This window comes from Typopeltis vanoorti, chromosome 1, assembly GCF_054136105.1.
Source record: "Typopeltis vanoorti isolate ZY-2024b chromosome 1, IOZ_Tvanoo_1.0, whole genome shotgun sequence".
Taxonomy (NCBI): Eukaryota; Metazoa; Arthropoda; class Arachnida; order Uropygi; family Thelyphonidae; genus Typopeltis; species Typopeltis vanoorti.
Window position 1 is genome coordinate 149,461,691 of NC_143549.1, and position 21,175 is coordinate 149,482,865.

Consider the following 21,175-nt stretch of genomic DNA (forward strand, 5'->3'; position numbering starts at 1 on the left):
ATATTTAATAATAAAACATGTAAAAACCACAGTAATAACTTTTAATTAATAAAGGTACAAATATTTTGTACTGAAATTAACAGTACATCTTCAGTGTCATACAAGTTATTACTGTGGTTTTTATGTGTTTTATTGTTAAATTTACTATGCCACAGGTACCTCTAAAGATTATTTTTTTTATCAATGCAGGACATGTTTCTTCTGTCCCAGAGTACATTGACCAGTAGAAGCTGTGTGAAATGCCAAGCCAGACTTATGTTCTCTCTTTTTTTGTATGTCCTTTGGATGTTTGCTCATGCGGATTTCTCCCGAACTCGCCGTCTGGCCTACATAACAGATGCCACAGGAACAGTGAATATTAAAAAGCCCTGGTTTTTTCATTGGGTGATGTGGAGGTTTCGGAGGATGAAGAGATATTTCAAGTGGCAGGAAAGTCACTTTTATGTTATACTTGTAGAGAAGTTTGGCTAACTTATCTGTTACATTCTTGATATAAGGAAGAGTGACTGCATTCTTGAAGTCTTGTTTATTTAATTTTCTTGTAGGTGCTGTATTGAGAATTTTCTGAATTGTCTTAGTTTTGAAACCATTCAGTTGTAGGATCTGTGTTAAATATTGTATTTCTTCTTTCCGCTTTTCTTCTGTACTGGGGATGCTGTATACTTTATCCCTTAAGGTTTTTATTAGGTCTATTTTTTGCTTGGGGTGGTGGTATGAGGTAGCATGAAGGAATCTTCCTGTGTTTGTTGGTTTTCTATAAATGGTGAACGATAATCTGTTTTTTCTTTCATTTATTTCTAGAGGATGTTAGAAAGGAAGTTTTTTTATTTTTTTCTAGTTCCAGAGTAAATTTTATGTTAGGATGTAAGATATTAAGATAGTCTTTAAATGCAGTCAGTTCCAGTGCTGTTCCTGGCCAAATGATGAGGATATTGTCCACATAGTGAAGCCAAATTTTTGGTTTGATGTGCCAGTTTTGTAGAGCATTATTTTCAAAATTTTCCATACCGAGGCTAGGGTTGGTGAGAGGGGTGAACCCATTGCTAGTCCTTTTTGTTCCCAGAGTTTGTCTTGGTAAAAAAAGAACATGTTTTTTATGCAATGTTCATAGAGCTGTACAATGTCTGGGAAGAGATTTTCTAGGATGTTTACTGTTCCGTTTCTTGGAATCTTTGTGAAAAAGGCTGACCACATTTTCCGCATCGTTTAGTTTTAAAAAAGAGTTTTTTAATAAACATGTGGTCACAAAATCGGAATAATTCAATGGAATGAAATGATTTATTTTAACAGCTATCTCCCCCCTCCCTTAACGTGAAATAATTTTATCTCATCTCTTATTAGCAAGAGACTGTGTAGCTCAGTGGAAGTGGCACTTGTGTCATCTCCGCTTGGTCACTCAAAGTTAGACTTAAGTCCAAGTCTAGTCGCCGAACGGAGGAACTTTATCTAAGCCTTTCTTCAACTGGTTCCAGAGTTAGTCGATCTCTGGCAAAGCCAAGCAGATTTTTCCTCCCGGAAACTCAAGAAAATCGACCGTAGTACCCACATTATTTCAGACAGTAACATATCTTGTTAGGTACCAAGAGCACTTGTTTGCTAGCCTCTTCATCGGTGGCTGATATAATTAGTGATAGACATGGGCCAGCTATCTCTGATTGGCTACTGGTGGAGATTGAACTGCCCATTCAGTCTCCAAAAGCTAGATAGGATATAAAGGCCTCACCTACTCCCTCTAAGAGAATAAAAGGTGTTAGCTGATTTATTTTATTTATTCTCTTATTAGCAAAGCAACATGCCTTAAATTGCACCCTTTATTACCTTCCAATCTGCTCTTGAATCACAGGATTTTTATAAATTTTCATTTCAGACTAAACTATTTTAAGTTGCTTGAATTATTTTTAAGCACTCTTTAATTATTTTTTTTAATTACACTGTTTAAAAAAAAACAAACTGGGACACTATTTTGCAGCAGCAGAAAAGTAGAGTTGACATTTGTAGAAAATATGCTGAAGTGGGTTATCAAAGCATCTATTCTTCTTCTTCCTCCTTCTACATGCTATGCCTACTGGCCTGTTTACAGGGTTATCTTAAGCCCTTCCAAGTCATACCCGTCCCGAGGATAAGGTGACTAGCCCTATGCCTCCCAGTATATATTCTATGGCCATAGCTGATTGTGTTCACTGGACCAGTCTACCTGCTTGCGGGAGGAAAAACCAGAGATAAACTGGGGAGAAAAACCTGCTGTCCATGCCCAAGACTAGCTAACTTGGCTATGTCTGAGAAAAATTCTTAAGCTCCTCATGTCGGAGACGGGAATCAAACCCAGGACACTCCTTTCCCAGGCATATGGTTGCGAAGCGCATAGCCACTAGGCTAACCATGCAGACTCAAAGCATCTATTAAAACATAAATTATAGAAAGAATCCAATATAGAATTCATAGAAATAATGCATGACACTGAGGAATGAAACTAAGTTTAATGACTCAATAGCCGGCCTGGTTGGTCAAGTGGGTAGCACATCCACTCTCTAGAGAAAAAGGCTGTGGGTTTGAATCCCACAGTGGACATGGATGTTTGTGGTTGTCTATAAAAATACTAGTGTTAGTGGGCAGTAGATGGCATTGGTCTAGATCAGTGCTGTCCAATCTTAGGTAATCCGAGGGCAGCGCATTAAAACAAAAAGATTTATTTGAAGGCTGCATCACAATGCGTATCTAATAATTTAGTGAACAGCAGTGACACCACCTCGATAGCTGAACAAATGAACATCACTAATTGCATACTAATCACGCGCTCACGTTTTCTGTGAGCACCTGGAGCATGCGCATTGGAACAAAACAGTGCAAAGCACTTTTTTGACACATCTAATTTTTGAAAAACATGTAGGTATAGAGTGATGTAAAAACACCAAATAAAATTACCAACTTAGAGATTATCGATTAGTGACAGAATTAAAATATCTAATAAAATAACAATTTGAATTGAATGCCTATTAGATATTTTAATTCTGTTACTAATCGATAATCTCTATGTTGGTAATTTTATTTGGTGTTTTTACATCACTCTATACCTACATGTTTTTCAAAAATTAGATGTGTCAAAAAAGTGCTTTGCACTGTTTTGTTCCTATGCGCATGCTCCAGGTGCTCACAGAAAACGTGAGCGCGTGATAGGTTTTGACATTCATGAGCAAAAAGATAAAATAACAATTTGAATTGAATGCCTATCTTTTTGCTCATGAATATCAAAACCTACATGCAGGCTGCACAAAATCACCCTGCAGGCAATGTTTTGGACAGCCCTGGTCTAGATGATGGTAGCTGCAGTTCGCTATAGTTTTTAAACTCAGTGATGAAGACGGAGAGTTGTAGAGTAGGTGCCCTCCCTCGATGAGTCTTTGGACTCCTTTGAGGTGTAACGTAATAATAATAATATTTTATGTCTATTATGAAGGCATCAACAAGAGTAATAAAGACTAACATGCACAGAAGTTACACAAACCGAAAATAGTTAGCCTGAACCTCAAAGTCTTAGTTGGGCGGTTAATACAGTGGTGCCTCGTACTTCAAATGCTTCTAACTTTGAACGTTCCAGAGTTCAAACACTTGAGAATGCAAGAAATTTGATTCGCAGTTCGAATCAAATTTCTATATCACAAAAGAAAAAAAGACGGCACCAGTTCGAACAGGAACTCAGAGTCATATAGCATTAGACAGTTTCGGCACGGCACTGGCGATGCTTCACCCCCACTAATTTCCCTCACTCACTTCCCCGTGCAGTGTGTGTCTGTTTCAGTCCACTGTGCATTGCCCCTTACTTTACATAGCCTAGTCATTGGGCGATACGTTTGTGTAGAGAATTTTTAACTGTTTTTGGAGTTTTTTTTTTTTATTGCCCATGGCATCCAAAAATGTAGAAAGAACAAAACCTAAAAGAAAAGTTGTAGTATCAACTATTGAGATGAAAAAATAAATTATCATGAAACACGAAAGCAGTACACATTTGACGGATCTGGCGATGATGTTTAAAATGTAGGAAGTTTTTTACCTTGGGTATAATATATGTTAAAGATGCCAAGCTATTTTAAACCTGGTTTTACTCCATTTCCCAAGTAAGCAAACAGACAAATAAGTCAAGTTTGCACCTGCACGTAGTGCAAGTCTAAGTGACCCGTAAAGTAGTACAAGTCTAGGCAACTCGTGGTAAAGGTGGAATAAGCTCTGATCATTATTCTTAATATTTACCCTTAATGCAAAGCCCATCTCCTTTAGGAGATGTATGATGCTATGCATTAAGTATATAATTGTAGCTATGCATATAATTGTACCACTTTATGGGTCACTTAGACTTGCACTACGTGCAGGTGCAAACTTGACTTATTTGTCTGTTTGCTTACTTGGGAAATGGAGTAAAACCAGGTTTAAAATAGCTTGGCATCTTTAACAGATGTTTAAAATGTCAAAGTCAAAGATAAGTAGTAGTCTTAAGAATAAGGAAGTGATAAAAGCAGCAAATGTGGCTAAAGGTGTGACAACATTGACCTCCAGGAAATCACATGTTATTGAAGAGATGGAAAAACTCCTTTTAGTGTGGATAAATGAGAAGCGATTACATGGTGACGTTATTACTGAGAGAATTATTTGTGAGAAAGCCAAAACATCTGCATAGTGAACTTAAGAAACGCACACCTGAGACCAGTACTGAAAATGGGGAGTTTAAAGGAAGTAGAGGCTGGTTCGATAAATTCAAAAAACGAACTGGGATCCATAGTTATGTCATGCATGGAGAGGCTGCGAGTGCCGATGGAGAAGAAGCAGATAAATTTGTAAAAACCTTTAAGGAGTACGTGGATAGTGAGGGATTTGTATCTCAACAGGTTTTTAATTGCAATGAAACTGATCTTTTTTTGGAAAAAAATGCTCAAAAGGACCTATATCACAAAAGAAGAAAAGACTGCACCAGGATATAACCTATGAAAGATAGAATTACTTTGCTGCTTTGTGGTAATGCTAGTGGAGACTGTAAGATAAAGCCTTTGCTCGTTTACCATTCTGAAAATCCATGCGTTTTTAAAAAGAACAATGTCATAGAGAGCAAATTCAGTGTTATGTGGAGCGCCAACACGAAAGCATGGGTTACCAGAGAGTTTTTCACTGAGTGGATTTATCAAGAATTTGCTCCCACTGTAAAAGCTTATCTTATTGAAAAAAAATCTACCATTAAAAGCTCTTCTAGTGATGGACAATGCTCCTGCTCATCCTCCAAATTTAGAGGAGGATTTAGTTGATGAATTCAGTTTCATCAAGATAACGTTTTTGTTGCCCAATGCCTCTTCTATCGTACAATCCGTGGACCAGCAAGTGATTTCAAACTTCAAAAAACTGTATATTAAGGCTATGTTTCAAAAGTGCTTTGAAATAACCAATGCCACAGAACTAACTCTTAAAGAATTTTGGAAAGAGCAGTACAACATTCTTCATTGCTTAAGGATCATCAATAAGGCATGGAAAGAAGTTTCTATTAAAACAATGATTTCTGCTTGGAAAAAACTCTGGCCAGATTGTATTTCAGTCAATGAAATAGTAAGCTGTGAAGAAGAGTCTGTTGTAAATGAAACTGTGCCATAGAGTAAAGTTATGGGATTAGAGGTGAGTGATGAGGATGTAGAAGAGTAACTCAGCACAGAACTTCAACATCTTCATGATCAACAACAAAAAGAAGTGGAAAAAGAAATAAATTTTTATGGAAGAGAAGGACGTCAAAGGATGCATTTCCAATGCCGACCTTCAAGAATTGTTCTGTTTGGGTTAGAACACAAGCTATTGTGGAAAAATGGCATCCCAATAAGACAGTAGTGACCAGGAATATCAACTTATTCGATAACAATGCGATGGGTTATTTTAAAAATATCAAAGAAAATCATCAGCGACGAACAACATTAGATAGATTCTTCTCTGCAGGAAAAAAGAGAACATGAATCAGCATTCTCAATTCCAGTTAAGAAGCAGAAAGAAGACGCTTAACATCGGGAGCATTACTGTTGTGATATTTATATTAAAAAAACATTTTTCACTGTTATTTTTATATTGCAATAAATAAAAGTAATAAAATAAGATTATTTTGTTTAATTTTTTCTAAGTTATTAACATTAAAAAACCTAAAATAGATAAAATAAAAAAAAAATTCTTGAAATTTTTTGGATATGGGAACGTATTATTTCGCTTTCCATTATTTCTTATGAAAAATCTTGATTTGGACTTCAAACGATTCATAGTTCGAATGGATTTCAGGAAATTAAATACGAACTACCAGGCACCACTGTATATGTAACAGTAAACCCCCCCCCCTCGCCCTCACAACACGGATTACTCTAAATCCATCACCATTCCCTACATCCGAGGCACCTCGGAAAAAATTACAAAAATGCTAAAAAACTCAAGGAAACCTTAGAGCTAATCCAAGCTAAAATTTCCTCCCAATATCTCAGCCCTATTTCAGTTCACAATGAACTCGGGTTATTTCGTTTGGCAGGGAAAATTCTACAAACAAATAGAAGGGACAGCCATGGATTCACCACTCTCCCCACCCCTGGCCAATTTCTTTATGGAGACCTTTGAAGAGAAAGCCTTAAACTCTGCCCAACAAAAACCAACCATATGGCTTTGCTACATTGATGATGTGTTTGCTATTTGGCCACACAGCTCTGACACACTCCTCTCCTTAACACACTTAAACAACCAACATCCCCAGAATTAAGTTCACCCTGGAAAAAGAGGAAAACAACTACCTCCCTATCCTAGACACACACTAGTCACCCGCCAGCCTAATGGAACCTTGGTTTTCTCAGTTTATAGAAAACCGCCCATACAGGCAGATACATTCACCAACAATCCCACCATCCCCCCCCCTTACAACAATATGGAGTTGTTAAGACAATGTTCAAATGACAATGCCCTAACCAATGAACTAAATCACATCCTCAACACTTTCTCAGCCAATGGCTACCCCCTCCAAAAAAAAAAATCCAAAAAATATCGAAACCAGTAAACCACAACCCTCCTCCCCCTCACAACAAGGATTACTCTAAATCCATCACCATTCCCTACATCTGAGGCACCTGGGAAAAAATTACAAAAATCCTAAAAAAACATGACTTGACCTCTTGTTACAGACCATATAAAAAATTGGAATCCCTTATCCACTCCACTAAAGACCAACCACTCCCCCTACACCTACCTGGTGTATACCAGGTCCCTTGCAGCTGTAAGTTGTCTTACTTTGGCCAAACAGGCAGGACACCAAATATGAGAACACAAGGACTACATCCGGTTTCACCAGTACAGCCATTCTGGTCTTGCAGACCATGCTCTGGATACATGCCACAGAATACAGTGGAAGAAAGCTATAATAGTACACCGTAGCAAGTTTAAGTTTGAAAAACTATTCATGGAATCAGCCTCAGCCCTAAGAAACATGCCAAACCTCAACAAATTTGGTTGCATGAGACTGCTCCAAATTTGAGAGGCTTACATCAGGAGACCTTCAACCCAACGACCACGAATACCTACATAGCCAGCTAGGGGGGGCACCATCAGGACTTTAGGAAAACCATAGCTTCCTCGCATCATTTCTCATTTACTGTGTTTAGTGTCTGCGTGCACGTGTCGTTATTGTAAGTTCCTTTGAAGATGGCAACGTGACGTTGCTGAAATATTGGAAGCATATTAAAGTTTAATGTATATTCTATTGTGCATTGCAATTTCCTTAAGTTATTTAGTAAGCACTGTATATGTATTTTTCAAAGTATACAATTTTACATAAAATATGCATTTTGATTTTTTGACCTTTAAAAATGGTAAGGGGCACTCAACTTAAAACTGCATTAGGGTTTTACACTTCGTAACTCTATATGCCACCTTGCAGAATGCCAGCAAAGTATTGCTTGGTATTGATGCTTTTTTGAAAAATATATCTTTTTGTTTACCACTTACTCGCCGAAATGAAGCTTATTGGCTCTTTATATTTAAATATCTTTTTGTTCTTTCAACTTCAAACTGTGTATCATGGCACTCCAGAGTACACAATTTACAAACCACTGACAGTTTATATATATATATATATATATATATATATAAACTGTCAGTGGTTGTTATGACACATTTTAAAAAAATAAATATTTAATGACTTTAAACCGAGATAAAATATTAAGTTTTAATGAAAATGATACAACTAGTTTCAGCCTTTTACAGTCTTCATCAGGTCACCACTAAAGGTAGAACACAATAATAAAATTTGAAGTTACAAAAAACTGAGAATTACAGGCAAAAAATGCAATACATAATTGACACAGAAAACATTGCATTTTTCAAGTTGTTCTATCTAATGCACTATTGTTTGTTGCATGTGCTTGTAAGTTCTCGTTAACGGCAGTATTAAACAACTGCAGCATGGCTATCAGGGATGTTGTAACTCAAATTGCTGTTCAAATGTTCAGGATTAAGGAGGATTTCCCTGGACTCCATGATTTTCATTTCAAACTCATCACTGCAGAGAAAAATGTTTTCAGATTTATCCCAGCAAACTGAATGACTCTGTAGATCATCATGAGGATTGTTTGAGAAAAGAACATGACTGAATAGTGCAGATGCATGTGATCTTTTATAGGAGATGTCTCTCTTATGCTCCTCTATATGTAGTTCAATAGATTTGTTAGTATGTCCAAAATAAGGAATATTACAATCGCACCATAACTTGTATACCACTGGATATTTCAGGTTGTGATGAATAGGCTTCGGATGGCTTATAAGAGAACGGACTTTAGGGAGTGTAGTGAAAAACGTCCTGACGTATTTTTTAAGGACTTTAGCCAATTTATTAGAGACTGAACTAATGTAAGGGATTGAGATGCTACCTTTAAAATCAGTAGTTTCTGTAGTACACTGCCTAGGAGGATCTAAAAGGAATTTCTTAATCATTTTTTCAGAATATCCATTTTGTTTAAAGATAAGAGAAAGCACACACACACACACGCGCACACACACACACACACACACACACACACACACACACACACACACACACACACACGTGTGTAGAAAGTTTTTTTTACCTTGGGTATAATATATGTAGAAAGTTTTTTACCTTGGGTATAATATATTAAAGATACCAAGTTATTTTAAATATAAACCTGGTTTTATTTACTCCATTTCCCAAGTAAGCAAACAGACAAGTCAGTCAAGTTTGCGCCTGCAAGTGTTGCAAGTCTAGCTGATCCTGTACATAGTGCAAGACCAAGGCAACTCGTGGTAAAAGGTAGAATAAGCTCTGATCACTATTCTTAATATTTACCCTTAATGTAAAGCACATCTCCTGGAGGAGATGTATGATGCTATGTATTAAAGGCAAGGGGCCAACTACCCAGACCGGTTTTGACCTTTATTGAGGTCTCATCAGTGGGAGCCAGGCTAAGAAATACTAAGTTTTAAGTAATACAGAGCTTATAAATATTTTACCAACACAAGTTACCATAAGGTGCTTTCACCTCATTAAATAAAAATCTCAAGATGAGAGATAGATGTAGAAAGTTTTTTACCTTGGGTATAATATATGTTAAAGATACCAAGTTATTTTAAATATAAACCTGGTTTTATTTATTCCATTTCCCCAAGGTAAAAAACTTTCTACATCTATCTCTCATCCTGAGATTTTTATTAAATAAGGTCAAAGCACCTTATGGTAACTTGTGTTGGTAAAATATTTATAAGCTCAATATTACTTAAAACTTAGTATTTCTTAGCCTGGCTCCCACTGATGAGACCTCAATAAAGGTCGAAACCGGTCTGGGTAGTTGGCCCCTTGCCTTTAATACATAGCATCATACATCTCATCCAGGAGATGTGCTTTGAAGGGTAAATATTAAGAATAGTAATCAGAGCTTATTCTACCTTTACCACGAGTTGCCTTGTTCTTGCACTATGTACAGGATCAGCTAGACTTGCAACACTTGCAGGCGCAAACTTGACTGACTTGTCTGTTTGCTTACTTGGGAAATGGAGTAAATAAAACCAGGTTTATATTTAAAATAACTTGGTATCTTTAACATATTATATATATATATATATATATATATGTGTGTGTGTGTGTGTGTGTGTGTGTGTGTGTGTGTGTGTGTGTGTGTGTGTGTGTGTGTGTGTGTGTGTGTGCGCGCGCGCTGTAAGTCAGTAGTCAATTAAAAAGCAGAGGAAGATGATTTTTACACAAGATCATCTTGTCTAAAATAAAGTGTTAAGACTAAATAAAGTGTTAAGTACTAAGTATTCCAGTGTATGCTACTTTCCATTCTTATTCATCATCCATATGGATCACATTTATGAAGAAAAGTAACATTAAATCTGATATCAAAACTGAAGACATTCAACTCAGATCTTTATTTATATAGATGTTATACTTCTGAAGAAAGCCACTGCAAGTCTTCAGAAGTTAACTGAAATTAATAACTGCTGTAACAAATTTAGCATAAAAATAAGCAACAAAAAAGATAAAAATTACAAATAAGCAAGAGCATTAGAAACTTCAACTACAATCTATATAGTAAATAAGTAAAATAAACTATGCAGAATTTTTAGAGAAGATGACAATTTTATAGAATATAGAATTAAAATATGCAAAATGTTCTTGAGGCTATTGAGAAAGCTTAGAAATGAAGAAAAGAGTATTGTAACAGGAATCAGTTGGCAAACAGACATAAAAACTTAGATAAGGATATTCTGGTTGTCTAGAGGAGTATTTAAAATGAGATAAGCAGTGATAGCATACAAGATGAAGGAAACAGCACTAAATATCAATACTTGAAATAATAAAGCATACAATCAGAAACTTGACATTGGAAAAGCAGCTGGAATAGGTGGCAATTTGCCAGAATTCTCAAACCTATATTTGAGAATTCTTGCTAATTATATAATAGAGGTAAAAACTATACTGCATAATTCAGAAGGATTGTCTCAACAGCAATTCTGGATAGATGGATCAGAGCTCTCATAATACTCATTTGTAAAAAAAAAAGGGATATAAAATGATGAGAATTATAGAGTAATTTCCATTCTAAGTATTCCAGTCGATTTATGTAAATTTACTTGAGAAGAGGTCAATATTATAAAGAAAAGTGCATTAAACCGGTTATCAAAATTAGCAGTCACCATCTATTTACTTAACTGATAGTTACATTACTAAAATCTAGTTAAAGTTTTAGAATTCTTTAACTGAACAATTTCTGTAACCAATTTTAAATCAAAATCAAATTAAAAAAAACACAAAAAAAACACCGAAATGAGTGTTGCATATTCCATATGTATATTTCATTCCACTGATGTTTTCTTTAACCTATTCTTTAATCTCATTCAATAAACCTTGTGGTAATGCATCCATAACTCCAGACAGTCAGAAAATAGACTGTAACAATGAAAATATTAACTATATTCTCAACAGAGAACATACCAAAGAAAATAATTCAGCTATTATTTTTAACAGCTGAATAAACAAATTCAAATAAACTGGCCTGGTTGGCCGTGTGATTAGCGGATCCGCTCTCCAGCCAAAAGGCTACGGGTTTGAATCCTGCCATGGATGCATAGAACAGGAAAGGGTAGCAAAACAGATACTTGAAAGCAGGAAAATGATTCAGAGGAAGAACATTAGTTAGGAGGATTGGTTGGGATTAATAGTGCCTCAGAAGACTGAAATATAAGATCAGATAATATTTTAGACTTAAAAAAAAAAATCTGATTTGAAAAAAAAAAAAAAAAAAAAAAGATACTCTGAAATCAGTATTATCAGAGAATCTTGTACATCCTGTGCGGATGTACAGCATCAGCAATTTGAAAATGCAAACAAGAGTAAACAAGATAGGTAAGGAGGGGAAACCAGCTGAATAAATCTGTATAGAATAACAGGTAAATTAGGTTAAACCAATTTTAACATATACATCTGAATGTTGGGTTAGAAATTAAAGTTTATCAAAGACTACATATGAGTTTTGAAGAAAATTCAGGGAGTGAAGTGAAGGCATCAATGGCAGAATCATTAAAAATGAACATGTTAGAAAGGAACTTCTAATTGTCAGCATTCAGAAAGTGCATGCACAACTAATCTAAGCTAATATTGATCACTTAAATAGAATGAGAGAGGGGGGAGTAATAGTGTTTCAGAATAACAAAATATTGGTGGACTGATGCAGCTAGAAGTGCCTCAGAAGACTGAAATTTCATATCAGACCATTTTTAGAGTCTTCAAAAATAAATTCATTTGAAGAAAAATATTGACTGGAAAGAAGCAATAACATATTTAATCATGTAGTAAAATCCTAGTATCTTATACATTCCTTGAGAGTACTTATCAAGAAATTGATTATGAAGATATATAAACACAGTACTTTTGTGTGTTGATAATTTTTAGCAAATATACTTATATTTTCTAAATATTTTGTCATCTATTCTCATAGTTTAGAAAACATGCTAATTTACTAATTAAAATAATATATGCATTTACTGAAGTAAATGATCACACTTGAACTAACAGGAAAGGGCCTTTTTTAAAATTTATTGATTTCTGTATATTTACAGATCAATAAAAATATGATTGTCTCTTTTCTCTGTTTGTATTCTCTGTCATGAATTACATGCCTTTTTTTTTTAGTTTAACTATGCTGGTAGGATTTCCCAACTTAAAAAAAAAAAAAGGTCAGATTAAAACAGAATTAATTCCCCAACTGGCCATGATGTAGACATCCAGCTAAATCTGGATATGATTCCGTAACGCTCGTTGAATAACAAATGCAATTTGGTCTCACTATTTCATCCACCTCAGCCGGTAGGGTGGTTAAAAGTATGTTTTGATATTTTATGTAGCAGTTCATTTAGAGAGAACTTGTAATTCTTAAAACTATCTTGATATCTGATTTTTATAAAACTGCACTTCTCAAGGTCTAATAACCTAAAGGGTTCACTCCTTTTTTGTTATTAATATTACACTAACTTCTGTGGAGTCAGTAGACTCATTGTAGAAAGTCCACTCAGCATGCCCATCATACTGAACATTTAAACAATTTACACTCCCTCCATTCACAATGCACTCTGACAATGCATTCCACTCACTGACAACTCTCCATGTAAAAAAAAAAAAAACCTACTCTTTTCACCCCTTCTTCACCACATCTTTATACAACTTAATATAGAGTTGATGATGTCATTTAGGTTCTTATATATGTATTTTTTTTTTAATTTTATTTCTAATTTTATGTAAATGTACAAATAAAAAATAAATAAATACAAATTTCCAAACTCATAAAATTTAAATTCAATTTAATACTACTCTCATGAATGATAGCTATTAACCATGCAACTACCCTTAAGGTGTATATACATCAAGGTTGCCATGGATGCAAAATACATATTAAAATTGCAATAGCAATATTCCACTGACATGTTGTAGATATGAATGAAGAGTAATATATTTCATCTGCATGGAAGTTTATGTGGTTAATGAAGAAATATATTATACTAGTAAATGCATTCATTTTCTGGCCAGTTTATCTATTTTCTAGGATGAAAAACAAGAATTTCAAGGACTGAACACCTTTCCAATCTCTGTATGAGACCGAATAAATTTTCTTCAGCTAAAAAGTCAACAAAAGATTTATGTCCTGGATAGGATTCAAACATAAGTTTTTCCAACCAAGAGAAAATAGCAAATCCCTGATTTGGCTTCCCTATGTCATGGTTTACAACAAGAATATATACACATGTGATAACAGAAGATGGCTCAATATCAAAATATTTCATAGAAATGCATACTACTTTTTACACTATATAATCATTTTAAACTGGTGCTCATCATTAGTATTGCAGTATATATCTTATGAGGTAAAGGTGACTGTCAACAACTCTCCTATAACATTGCGCAGCAATTATTGACATGATCGTCTCCCCCCACACACACCCTTGATATAATAAGCAGGAATGTAAAAGTTAAAAACTTGTCCAGTATTTCTGTAGTAATAATCTTTGCTGATATGGAGTGTATAAATACGCTAGTTTATTATAGAATTTTTTTTATTGGGTGACATAAATTTACCAATATTAACCTAGGATACAGTTTTATTATTTTAAATTGCTAATATTTTCAATTTCATGTAATATTAATGAAATCTAAACTCTACGTGAAGAATTGGAAAAAATTCATGAATACTTCGAACACTGACTCCACGAACAGATATTTGAGCCATATATTTGCGAAAATAATTCATAAAATTTTCTGAAAGCATAAATGAACTTACTCTTCCCAATTTAATTATCAACTCACCTTCATGACGAGACATAATTAGTCTCCTTTTCTCCCACGTTCAAATAAAACAAGTTGAATGAACTGACAGCCTTTGACACCTCTTCGAAGCAACGTATTTAGTCTTAAACTGCATTAATACCTTCAGTCTAAAGAAACGAAGGAATAAGAAATTTCTTCGCTTACTATGAGACGTCATAAACAGCTACCTTTTATACTTCTATATAAAACTAGTTTTACACAGACCGATATCGGGTACGCACTTCTTCACGCACATACACAAAAATAAAAAAGTGACGTAATTTAAGATGAGTAAATACTCGGTTACTATATAAAACTCAGAAAATGGGCCTCTTAATAGAAAGTTCAAAAAGAATGATCATTGGTTCATGAACTCTTCGTATTCTGTAATGAAACTAAAATGCTCATTACATCGATAACGCAACGTCCTCAGAGAACTCTACCTTTACAATCCACATCAAAAGAAATCAAAAACCTGGATAATGAATGTACATCTATTTTTTTGTTGGAAACTTCAGCCATTAATGAGAAACAAACAATAAAGAATAGCCGACAGTGAAAAAAAAACATGAAAAGCGTGATTAATCAAATATTTAAAACCTATATAATTTAATAAAAGGTATTTTGCATTTTCTAGTTAAACTACAATGACGAAAATGGAGACTAAGGAGTTTCCAACACTCCCCCCCCCCCGAAAGAGCAGAAGAGAGAATTTGGATTTTATATATTTCTTATTTTCTTTTTCTTTCTGTCTTCTTACTTTTTTTATATCATATTTTATTTTATATCATGAATATTCTGCTCTAGGAGTATAATGAAATAATCTCTGATCTAAGAATATCGAAGGAAAATTAAACCCCACAAAATTCTTATTGCTTCAATACAGCTCTTTCCTTGTGGTTTTCCATACCAGAACTGATTTACTAGACATGCAACTAAATGATCCACCTATTTTAATATTACTCATATTTAATTAAAGAAATTCTTTCTTGTAAATAAAAGTGAAGTGTACCGATCTAGGTTGTCCTTCTGTAAGTTGGAAATCCAATGCTATTTCCGTGTTATTTTTCAATTCGTGTTTTATATATCACTTACCACTCTCATAACGTGAAAGAAATTATTATTTAACTTAAAAACTGCTTAAAAACTGAATTCATTCTTCCTAAGTCCATTTGGGGAATGTAACTTTTTTTTTCATTTCCCAAAGGGACCAGGAGCAGTGGCTCATTTAGGTATTTGCTTCCCCTAGGCCCCCCAGAAAGTGCCACCCCTCGTGACCTGCCTATGGGTAGGTCATGATCACAACCTCCAGTGACTGAAGTTGCTATAGAATCCCACTTGCTTCACATCACATAACTTTCTTCTGGTTGGTGTCATTTTCAATTTCGGACAAAGTGGAAATTATTTCCGTCCGTCCCTCACGAAGACTCCGAGGCATCGTCACAAGCTGACCAACGAGTAGGCGAAGGACGTTTGATTACCTTTGCAAAAATTTACAGGTGCTTTCTTAGAAAGCACCTGTTGAAGATGTGAAAAATACGTACAGTTTCTGAAGGACATCAAAAAATGCAGAAGAGTATGGACAGGATTCGGCAGCGCAAGTACCAATTTGAGACAGAGAATATGCAGCGCACGTTATGAATTCTGCCAATGGATTTATTTCAAGAATTCTTGCTTGCAGTCCTGTGTACTATCCTGATATGTTACTAGCATTATCATATGCCTGCCCTCTGCAATTTGCTACATCAATTCCAAGTTCGTTTAGTGAAGTCAATACCGCCTCTTGTAACTCTTCAGATTTGTGACTTACGTTAGGAATGAAACGCTTCACAGAAGTTCCATGTTCTTTCACAAATCGTACAATGAAGGACAGTTGATCAACATGAGACAAGTCTAGTGTTGAGTCAACACTTATGGAATAGTACTACGCTATTTTAAGTTCTTCCACAATAAATTTGATTACTTTTCATCCGTTATTTTAATAAATTCCTCATGCCTGGCAAAGGAAAGATAGGAAACGAAACTTTTTCCTTCCACCCCCCCCCCCGATTTTGGCAATATGTTCAGCAAGAAAGGGATCAAATTCACTAATCCCTAGTGCCTTTGTGTGAAGTTACCGACAACAATACAGTAGCTTTCCCTGCACGTGTATCTGTATAGTTATGCAGAATTTGATTACATGCCAATATGCTTGCAGACTAAACTTACAATGAGAAAAAGAAAAATATTTCTCTACTTGTGAGTAGATGCGGCATATAAAGAACATGTTATAACTAAAAAATGAGAACTTGGAAATTTCCGCTGCCCCTCAAGTTTTGCCGCTCTAGGACCGGGCCTATACGGCCTATACTTCTTTTGATGAAACTCAGTAGGCACCCAGCACTGCCGGTTGTCATTGCACTGTTCAGTGCACTTCCTCTGGCATTCTAGACATGCAACTAAATGATCCACCTATTTTAATATTACTCATATTTAATTAAATAAATTCTTTCTTTTAAATAAAAGTGAAGTGTACCGATCTGTTGTCCTTCTGTGAGTTGTAAATCCAATGCTATTTCCGTGATGATGGCGAGAGAGAGAGAGAATATGGCAGACAGCTGCAGCAACCCTCTTCTGTTCTTACCTATATCATATGACTGTACTGATGTGAGTTCTAGAATCGATTTTTCTGACTTATTTCGACATTACGTTATTCTTCTCTAAGTCATTCTTCTGTAGACCTAGCACCATGGAAGTTTTCATAACATGACAAAATAATCTTTAATTAGATCTTTCGCATAGTACAGAAAATTACTGCACTGCACTGTACTAAAGTGAAAAACAAACCTAATTCTTCTTCCCAAGCTTTCCACAGTCTTACATAACATCCAGATTTGGCATTTTCCCCTTCCTATCTCCATACGCCCTATGTATTATAACTTCATACATATAACTCCAAGCATAATAATCTCTTCCGACTTCAAAATCATCAGCCAACAAGTAAATATATAATTACTACAGGACAATGGCGCACCCAGAGGGGTGCCAAGGAACCCAGACACCCCCAAAGAAAAAAAAAAACAGAAAATTTTCCTAAAATCTTTTCCCAATTAAAATTCATTTTTTTAAAATTTATGTTGTGTCGTGTCTTGTATTTCTATACTACTTATGAATTAGCGGTCACATAAGGTGGGAATCGCCTATAGCTCTCGGGGATAACGGCCGCTGTGAACACAAGGCGGATGAAGTAGTGCACGAGCCGGGCCAGAGGAGATCACGGTATCATGTATTGGCGATCACTGCAGATGCTCAGTCATAGGTCGTATGCGATGCGTACTGTGTATTCTCAAATCGTCTACTCAACTCGTCCTCCCCACCCAAGATTAAATCCTGAGTGCGTCACTGCTACAGAACACCAGATCTATCGTTCACCAAATAGTCACGAATATAAGACTAAAAATTACAGTAACAAACACGACATATACACATGACATAATATACGTCTTGTTGGCTAAAGGAATTTTAGAAAGTAAGAAACAGCAGAAATGGAGTGAGATCTAATTTTAATTTCACATGAAGTAGACATGAAGATCTCACTAAACAAGTGTCAGATATATTATACCACAAACTTATTCATCCACTTCACAATAAAAATTCTCTCTCTCTCTCTCTCTCTCTCTCTCTCACACACACACACACACACACACACACACACACACACACACACACACACACACACACACACACACACACACACACACACACACACACACACACACACACACACACACACACACACACACACACACACACACACACACACACACACACACACACACACACACACACACACACACACACACACACACACACACACATTTAAAAATTTCACACTCCCATGCTGTCTACACACATAGAACGTTCATGAATGTATTTTCTTTCAGACTCTCCCACTACTCTAAATGTAATCTCTTTCTGCAGCATAATCTCTTTGCACCATTTTCCAGTAAGTGTATATCACTTCTCGAATAATTCAATGATCAAATTTCCACATGATGATGAAGTCACTCCTTTGGACTCATTATATCAGTCAAGTCGCTACCATAGCTTTCCAAGAACAAAAATTAATGTGTAAAAATAAAAATTAACATAGAAATTTCCCTCCAAAAAAAATAGCATGAAGACTTTTAGCGCTAACTACTTTTGGAAAGTGGGTAGCAGCCAATTCCACTCTTAGTCAATCATGTATAGCATGTCCAAGTATATTATTCATTTTAAATGGCATCCAAGGAAGAACTTGTGGGACTAAAAATCCGAGTAAAGGGGATTAACATATGCCACAGATCTACTGATTAGGCATCAGTTGAAGAAATGCTTGAAAATTGATCTTAGAATTAAAAAAAACATACATTGTAAGTTCACTTCTAGTCACCGGCTAGATCAGAACTGAGAATAATTTTTTGGGGGGCATTCTATCACTGTGGATACAAACGTCTTCACAGTCCTTTTGAAAATTAATGCGCGAGGATTGTAATGAAGATACAGAAAAGAAAAAAAAGATGGTAATGCTCATAGGAGCAAACAATTTAAGTTAAGTAGTGAGAAATTTAGCATGAAAGATTATAGGCTGAAATAAGAATAAGATGTATGGGAATTAAAATTAAAATTAAAACAATTAAAGTTATATCCAAATAGAGGCTTTAAAAGCTGAATATGATAACAACGAATAGAAAGAATATAATAAGCATAAGAAATCCAAAAAGAAACTGCTACAGAGAAAAACTAACCTCCACACAAGTCGTGAAAAAACCTGGCATCTGATTTACGAGATGGTATGTTGTGCTACCAATATCATCACCACTAAAACCATAAAACACAGCTTCATGAAAGACGTAAATCTTTCCAATAACCAGCAAATGACTTTAACCTTTAACTTTAACAAATAATTTTTGTAGACTCCACCCAAGAACTACAGAGAAAGATTCCTCCATCCACAAAATGCAATCATCTACTCGGACCACAAGCAAAAGAGACATTATGGTTCACAACCATAAGAGAAGCAGAACTACTGTCTATAATCCATCAAACCAAACCAAACAAGGGTCGAGTTATTCAGAGCATCAGACCTAAATATATCAAGCAACCCGCAGCTAGCCAAGGCCAGAGTTTACTAAAATTAATAATTAGAATATTTCAAACAGGACAAATACCCATTATGTTAAATACTGCCACAATCACACATACAAACAAAGAAAAAGAAATTTAATCAATAATTACAGACCCATAACAGCACTACCAATTATCAATCAAATCATTGAGCGCATTGTATTTAGCAAACACGCAATATATATATATATATATATATATTACAAAGAACTTTTATATCATCCCCAAAGCACAGTACGGTTTTCAGAAGAATAAGAAAAACAAAATTGTCATGGTAATCTTTACCGACTTAAGCATTCGACTCGGATTCATGAAACCTTATTAGAAAAGCTAAGTATTGGAATAAGAGTGACTCTGCAGTATGGAAACTACCGTCCAAATAGAAAACAAATCACTCACATAGGGTAAGTCCATAGTAGAGAGTAACATCTATATAAACGACATGAACCAACTACTTCACAAAGACAAGATGTTTCAATATGCAGACAACAGAGCTAGTATCTAACAATGCAAATCTAGCCCAAACAAACATGCAACATGGAATAAATCTGCTCAATGACTGTCTCACCAAAAACTCCATTCACATAAACTATGATATGACAAAATTATTTATATTCAAAAATCTACTGAGTCAACCAGTTGATTTTATATATATGCTTACTTACTTACTTACTGTCCTCTTCCGCCGGGGACGGGTTGATTCCAATAACCTCCAGGAGTCCCGATTTCTTGCATGGCTGGTGAGCTGTCTATATGTTTGTAATATGGGTTTACCTTTATTGATGTTATCCATTTAGTTCTTGGTCTTCATTTTTTCTTTATTCTTTTAATCTTGCATACAGAGCAAGGTTGGGAGCCTTTTTGATGCCATTCTCTTGATATGACCGTACCATTTAGGTTGTCTTCTTTTAATCTTTTCTATTAATTAGTCTGTATATTTGATCTTGTTTTATAGTTTCATTTCTTTAATTTTCTGTCCATTTTGGTTTGTTTATTTTTCTCAGACTTTTCATTTCAAAATCCTCCAGTTTTCGTATCTCTGTCTTCTTGAGTGTCCAAGTTTCTGAAGCATATAGCACAGTGGGTATTATAATTGCATTATATAATTTTGGATTATATTATATAAACCAAGTTCGCGTTATAGTTGGAAAATAACAATCAATTACCTTTTCTGGACATACTAATAAGAAAAAACAAGAGAATGGACAACTCAAGCTCACAATCTACCACAAACCCACAAACACTGGACGTTATCTTCACTTTAAATCTGCTCACCACCATACACAAAAACTTAGTATTATACATATGCTTAAAAATAGAGCAACAAATATCATCACAGAAGAAAAAGATCTGCTTGATGAACTCTCACTCATATCTCAAGCTCTAGTCATTATATAATTTTATTTTTAGAGGTTTGGAATTTTATTATTTTTCCAGATTTTCCCTAGCTTATTTAAATGATGACCATGCAGTAGATATTCTATGTTTGATAGTGATCATGGTATCTAAGTGTTCTGTTATAACTCTTCCTAAATAGTTGAATTGTATTACCTGTTCAATTGTTGATCCATTCAAGGAGAAGTTTCTTCTTCAAGAACTTTCTTTTTCTTCGTTTTTTTTCCAATTATCAAGATGTTTGTTTTGTCTGTATTTATGGTCATGCTATATTCTTTA

At 35.0% G+C, this 21,175-nt stretch overlaps 1 protein-coding gene across 1 annotated transcript in view; it reads right to left on the reverse strand.

Annotated features, from left to right (window-relative positions):
- The window catches only part of LOC150110532 (E3 ubiquitin-protein ligase KCMF1-like), a 111,665-nt gene extending 96,687 nt beyond the window's left edge, over nt 1-14,978 (reverse strand). The window contains exon 1 of the mRNA XM_090394593.1: nt 14,357-14,978. Within this exon, the coding sequence (XP_090250719.1) occupies nt 14,357-14,372 (16 nt within the window). The 5' untranslated portion in view covers nt 14,373-14,978. The remainder of the gene's footprint in view (nt 1-14,356) is intronic.
- Between the last annotated feature and the right edge of the window lie 6,197 nt (nt 14,979-21,175).